Genomic DNA, 7,288 nt, shown 5'->3' with positions numbered 1-7,288 from the left:
CAGGGGTACTCATTCAGGTTTATGAAGGTGAACGTGCCATGACCAAGGATAACAACCTACTTGGCAAATTTGAACTTACTGGCGTACCTCCTGCACCCCGTGGTGTTCCTCAGATTGAGGTCCCTTTCGATATTGATGCTAATGGTATCCTCAATGTTTCTGCTGTGGATAAGAGTACTGGAAAAGAGAATAAGATTGCCATCACTAATGACAAGGGCCACCTGAGTAAAGAAGACATTGAACGAATGGTTCAGGAAGCTGAGAAGTACAAAGCTGAAGATGAGAAACAGCGGGATAAGGTGTCCTCCAAAAATTCACTTGAATCCTATGCATTTAATATGAAAGCAACTGTTGAAGATGAAAAACTTCAAGGCAAGATCAATGAAGAAGACAAACAGAAGATTCTTGATAAATGCAATGAAATTATCAACTGGTTTGATAAGAATCAGACTGCAGAGAAAGAAGAATTTGAGCATCAACAGAAAGAGCTGGAGAAAGTCTGCAACCCCATCATTACCAAGTTGTACCAGAGTGCAGGAGGCATGCCTGGAGGAATGCCTGGGGGTTTCCCTGGTGGTGGAGCTCCTCTATCTGGTGGTGCCTCTTCTGGGCCCACCATTGAGGAGATTGATTAAACCAGTGTCTAAGCATAGATACCTTAGCATTGTTCCACAGTAAACCATTGAAGGACCCAAATTTGTAACACATTCAATAGCAGTTTTAAAAAGTAGAATTGCTATACTAAATTTCTGGGCATTCTCAATACTTGAATATCAAATCAAGTTAAGAGCATAGGGAAAGAAAGTAACATTGCACTTTATTAGCACTGTATTGTAAGTGGCAAATGCAATGTCTGAAATAAAGTTGTATTTAAAATTGGCAAAAAAAAAAAAGATTCACACCCTCGGAAACCCTGTACAGGTTCGCTATGGGTCGGAATCGACTCGACGGCACTTAACAACAACAACATTGTTAAAATGACATGAGATACAGAATTTAAATTTTTTGACTTACCATTGATGCTTAAGTGCCCTCTATTCCCAGAACAAGATATCCGGTCTTCTTCAAAGAAATTCCTAAAGATTTCCTCAGTCTACTTTGTGACCCCTAACATTTAGCAGCCACCATTTCAAACAATTTGTTTAGGCTGTTCTGACTGAGAAGTAAGTTGTCTATTCCTTCAAGGAACAGGTAATGGAACATAGGTTGGAACTGGGATCTCTAAGTATATATATCTAGTGAAGTCTTAGTCAAAGAATAAGGGCATGGGTAGGAAATAGCCTGGGTTACAGTGAAATAGTGCTTCTGTAGGAATCTCCAAAAGGAGCTCTGGTAGCGTAGTGGTTACAAATTGGGCTGTGAACCACAAGGTCAGCAGTTCAAAACTACCAGCTGTTCCGTGGGAGAAAACCGCATCTTTCTGCTCCCGTAAAGATTTACAGCCTCGGAAACCCTGGACAGGGTCACTATGAGTCGGAACCGACTCCACGGCACATAACAACAACAAGGAATCTCCAAACCAGTAATGTTTTAGAAGGTGGAGCTGCTATGGCACATGTTGGTAGAACTTCTTAAGCTTGTTTTTGTTGTTAGGTGACATTGCATTGGTTTCGAAGGAAACACAACACTACCTTCACAATAATAGCCATGTCTAAGCTTATTGTTACATTCCCTGTGTCAATCCACTTTGTTGAGGGTCTTCTTCTTTTCCACTGACCGTCTGTTTTACTTAGATGGTTGCCTTCTCTAGGATCCTTTTTTTTTAAGATTGGCATATTATGGAAACCCCTCTCCTAGGCTACAATCCCCGGAGAACTCTGGAACCAGTATTTGTTCTAGTTCTGCAAGAACTTTTTCTCTGAAATGAAAACCCAGATGCTCTTTGCAGCTGGTTTCACCTATTAGTTCTTTAATCTATTCTAGAAGAGAGCTTTGCTTCCATAATAGCCATGTGTTCAATCTGGGTAACTGTTTAAGATGCTGGCCTGACAGCATTAAATTGCAGAGGATATACCAGATACTGATTCTCAGTCTTGACTTCAATGAATTCTTCTCTTGTCCTTGACCCTGTTCCAAGCTCCCACCACCCTGTTCCCATCCCCCAGCCCCAAGTACTACCACCCTTTGGAGCTGAATGTGTGGATGGCTATGTGTTTCTAACTACTTATTTTAAATCAATCCTAAACTTTCTTTAGATATTCAAAGACTCCTTTCATGTTGTTTTTCCTTAGCAACATTTGTTTTTATTTGACTCACCCTTCCAACAATTGGGAAATGGAATCTTTGCTGAGAAGGTGCAAGTGAATAACACTGAATAGTTCCAATTCGGCTAGAGCTACAGGAAATGCATGAGGGTTACAACCCTTGTCAGAGTGAGACACATGCTTTTATGAAGAGCATAGATTTGAACAATTGCAACTAAATACACTCATCCTAACCTCAGCACCCCTAAGCAATATTGGTAAATGGTGACCTTTAAAACAAAAAAACCCAGAAAGGTTTTTAGATGTGGGGTGGACAAGATTGGGATTGCATTTTTGGCACCAGTTTTTCAAACCCCACACAAATATATGTGTATATATACTTTATTTTAAAAGTTTTCCTTTCTAGTTGACTTCTAAAACTTACTTCCACCAACCTTTACTCTTAACTGTTGTTTTTTTTTTTCCCACTGCTCCTTGATTCCTAGGTTAGGAAAACAAACATTTGCTTTCAGTCATAGGTATCAGAGAAGCAAATATCAACTCAAACATGACCAAAAGTCAGTTGAAGGAGACACAGAACAAATTGGAATTCCTTGTGGCCCCCCTCCTGGTTTCTTTTAGGCCCCGGGCAAGTGAGCATGTGCTAATTTGCATGGTTGGCTAAATGGCATGCTTAGACCCCAAATTTGCATCTCTGCTTGGGTTCAAAAGTGGGCCCCTGAGCTAGTTTCCCTTAACTTTTCTGTTAGTTCCTACTCAGAAGTTAAACCCATTGGGAGTGCTGCTCAGCAGGGTGCATCTTAGTACAGAGAAGCTGTAATTGGCTGGGCCACATTCTTCCTCTAATGTGGGGCACAGACAGCTGGTACTGATGTGGTGGGATGAAGTAAGGAAGATGAAGAAATGGGGAATTTCAAATGCAACCAATACAAAAGACTTCTAGGGACTTGTACTACTTGCCTCATTCTTCTTCTTTACAAATGAAGAAACTTCTTATAATTCAGGGTGGGATGGCTTTTCACTCTCCTTCCACCTCTCCAGGCTTGAATGGGTAAGTGGGGGTCAAAAACTACCTGAGCAGCTTTATGCAAGCCATTAAAATGTTCTCTCTCAATTTCCTTACATATGAAACAGGAGTCATATTCTTTTCCAATTTAATGTACTGGATTGCTATGGAGTTTATAATGATATTTGGGCATCATCTGTGCTCTGGAGATGAAAATGTGGCTTCATTTTATATACTGTGCTGAGAAAGTTTCTGGAACACAACTGAAGAGCCTTGGAAAAGAAATGTCAGGATATAATGACTGCTGTGAGGTGTGGTCCCTCCTCTTAGCCTGTGCCATCAAATCGATTCTGACTCATGACAACCCCTATGTTTCAGAGTTCAATGGCACACTATAGGGTGTCCTTGTCTGTAATCCTCATGGAAGCTGTTTGTCAGTCCTTTCTTCCAAAGCACTGCTGGATGGATTTGAACAGCTGGTCTTTGGACTAGCAACCAATCATAAACCACTGTGTCTCCTCTTGGTCTCCCATAATCTAGTTCAGTCCTGCCATTTCATGGAGGAGGAAATGCAAGTTTAGAGAGCTGAGGCAGGGTGTTAAGTCACTATCAAAGCAAAGTGGTTCGCACTATGCATTTATGCAAGAAACAAAGACTTTACTAGATTACTATTTTAGACTTTTCTGGGAAGAATATTGAGTTGAGGAAATATTTCTTTGGTGACTATATTAGTTTAGTTGCAAGGGTCAGAAACCTAACTCCAGCAAGCTGTGGACTAGATTGGTCATCTGTCAATTTACAACCATGTTGGATTTGAATAACCAAACATGAGAAGAGGAGGGATAATGCTAAGCCTCAGGAATAACTGGAAGCAGGTGTTTGAATACTAGAGACCCTTCCCACAAATCTCACAACTCTTATCTACTTGGTTTTCAACTCTCCCCCTCTCCCCCACATTTTTTTGGCTTCAGCCACAAGAGGGAGACTGTATCATTCTCTCTGTGCTCTGAAATTTAAAGTAACTCAGTAACGTACACTGATTGGTTCAGATTAAGGAAGGGAATGAAGTAATATACAAACATGGTGGCTTCCATCAACAGCACTTGAATGGAGTAGAGGAAGAGCTAACTCCTGAAAAAGCAGAAGGATCCTGACCAGAAAACTAGTATGACAGGGCCACTTAGAAAACACAACGAATGGCATATCACAGACTTCTCTCCTATCATGAATTAAGACAGATGGATCTGACATTTGTGACCATCAATCTCAGTTTCCAAACTGTCCTGAGATACAATTTTTCATTTGATATGCTTTCTCCATCCAAGCAAACAATTCTTCTGATTCTCAACTGAAGAAGAGAGACAATTCTAGAATAATAGGGGACTGCTTTGGACCAATTATAATGACAATAGTTTGTAGGTCTCAGACCTGATACCGCCAGAGTGGTGTTTTCCAGAATCATTTGACTTGACATAATCATCAGTCAGTGTTCTGATTGGAACCTTGAATAAAATAGGATGACCCTTACCAGTTCCCTACAATTGATTTTAAGAAGGCTGGCTTAAAATTCCATGGGTTTTTGGAGTTCCCGAGTGTTACAAATGGTGAAGCACTGAAAGGTTGAAACACTGAAATGTTGCAGATTTGAATGCAACCAGAGGAACCTTGGAAGACAAAATTAGCAATCTACTTTTGAAAAATCACAGTCATTGAAAATTCTATGCAGTTCTATTCAGAAACACATGGGGTCACCCTAAGAATCAACTCCAAAACTGGTTATTGGTTATCTTTTCTTTTATCTCTCGGGTGTCAAGTGAAGTATTGTAGTTTTTCCTGGGTTAAACAAAGTAATAAGTTACACATATACTTCCATACTCTAGCAATTAAACAAGCCAACTAACCAAATGTTAAGTGGAAAGATTAAAACCCACCAGAGGCTACTGGGTGAACACAAGGGCAATTGAGGTGACACAAACAAAAAGGTCCCAAAGCTTTTCTCTGAAGGCAGTTTTTATGTTCTAGCTAGGTGTTACTGAGATTAGAAATACAAGGTAACATAATTATAAGGCAAGTGTTTTGACTGCCTCTAACATATAGCACTTTATAAATCAGTAAGTCATTGTTAATGTTCCTGGAGAAAGGAGGCTTTCAAAATAAAATAAAACATCTCAGAAATTAATTGTGTCTTTCTTCTATTAAATAACCCATTTTTGCCTACAGATATGGCTGAATTCAAATGAAGGCAGCATTTTCGTATTCAAAAGAGATTTTAAGTTGAACATTAACGTCATTTTAACTAGGCCAAGGACTAAAGAAAGAAGATAATAATATATATATATATTTTGTTGTTGTTGTTGTTGTTGTTCTGCCAGAGATCTTCTTTAATGTACCCATAGTATTGAAAGAAATAGATATTTCCAGTACATTATTTAAAATAAGAAACTCTACTTAGAAAAAAAAAAAAAAAAAAGATAAAAGAACCAATACTTTGTGAAATTATCATTTTTGAGAAGTGAAAAGTTTAGGTGGTATCTTCCATTTGTTGTTGTTTTTAAGTGCCAGTGAGTGGGTTCTGACTTACAGTGACCTTACGCACAACATATCCAAACACAGCCCTACCCTGTGCCATCCTCACAATTCTGGATACACTTGAGCCCATTGCTGCTCCCATTGTGTCAATCCATCTCATTGGAGGACTTCCTGTTTGTTTGATTTTTTTTTCCCCTCTGGCCCTCCATTTTACCAAGCTGATGTCCTTCTCCAGGATTAATTCCTCATGATAGCAAGTGCAAAGTGTAAGAGACAAGTCTCACCATCATGCCTTCTGAGGAGCATCTAATTGTACTTCTTCCGAGACAGATTTGTTTGTTCTTCTGATAGTCCATGGTACTTTTAATATTCTTCTCCAACATCATAACTCAAAGGAATCGATTCTTCTACAGTATTCCTTACTCATTGTCAAACTTTCACATGCATATAAGGATGTTCAAAATACCATGGCTTGTATATGGCATACCTTAGTTCTCAAACTGTTTGTCTTTGCTATTGAGCACTTTAAAGAGGTTTTGTGCCACAGATTTGCCTAATACAATTTGTCATTTGATTTCTTAACTGATGCTTCTGTAAATGTTGATTGTGGATTCAAGCAAAATGAAGTCTTTGACAACTTCAATCTTTTCTCCATTCATCATGAAGCAATTTACTGATCGAGTTGTGAAGAGTTTTGTTTTATTTACACTGAGGTGCAATCCATACTGAAGGTTATGATCATTGGTCTCTGATAAGTATTTTAAGTACTCTTCACTTCCAGCAATCAAGGTTGTATCATCTGCATATTACCGGTTGTAAATGAACTTTCTTCCAATCCTGATGCCATGTTCTTCTTCATAAAATTCAATTTCTTATACTATTTGCACAGCATGCAGTTTGAGGCATTATTGTGAAAGAAAACAATCCTGCTGCACACTTTTGCTGATTTAAACCATTCAAGATCCCCTTGTTCTGCTCAAATGATTGCCTCTTATCCTTTGTACAGGTTCCTCATGAATGCAATTAAGTGTTCTGGAATATCCATTCTTCAAATTATTATCTATAGCTTTTCATGATCCATATAGTCAAAAGCTTTGCATAGTCAATAAAGCACAAGTAAATAACTTTCTGATATTCTTTGCTTTCAACCAAGATCCATCTGATGTCATAAATGATATCTCTTGTTCCAAGTCCTCTTCTTAATCTTGCTGGATTTCTGATAGTTCCCTGTTGATGTGTTATTACAGGCATTTTTTAATTTTCTTTAGCAAAATTTTACTTGCATGTGATACTAATGATTTTTTTTGATGATTTCCATATATTCCATTGTGTCAACATTCTTTTGAATGGGCACAAATATGAATCTGTTCCAATCAGTTAAACAGGTACTTATCTTCCTAATTTCTTGGCATAGATGAGTGAGCAGCAACAGTGCTGCATCAGTTTGTTGAAAGATTTCATTTTGTATTCCATCAATTCCTAGAGCTTTACTTTTCTCCAATGTCTTCAGTATGGCTTGAACTTTCCCATCAGTATCATTAGTTCTTCA

General features: G+C 38.6%; 1 protein-coding gene across 1 annotated transcript in view; it reads left to right on the top strand.

The window, feature by feature from the left end:
• LOC102829850 (heat shock cognate 71 kDa protein-like) overlaps positions 1-635 on the top strand; it is a 4,409-nt gene extending 3,774 nt beyond the window's left edge. The window contains exon 2 of the mRNA XM_006866313.1: positions 4-635. Within this exon, the coding sequence (XP_006866375.1) occupies positions 4-635 (632 nt within the window). The remainder of the gene's footprint in view (positions 1-3) is intronic.
• The last annotated feature ends 6,653 nt before the right edge of the window (positions 636-7,288 follow it).

This window comes from Chrysochloris asiatica, unplaced genomic scaffold (assembly GCF_000296735.1).
Source record: "Chrysochloris asiatica unplaced genomic scaffold, ChrAsi1.0 scaffold00089, whole genome shotgun sequence".
NCBI lineage: Eukaryota > Metazoa > Chordata > Mammalia > Afrosoricida > Chrysochloridae > Chrysochloris > Chrysochloris asiatica.
The sequence above is the reverse complement of the archived record's forward strand: the minus strand, read 5'-3'. Positions and strand labels throughout refer to the sequence as shown.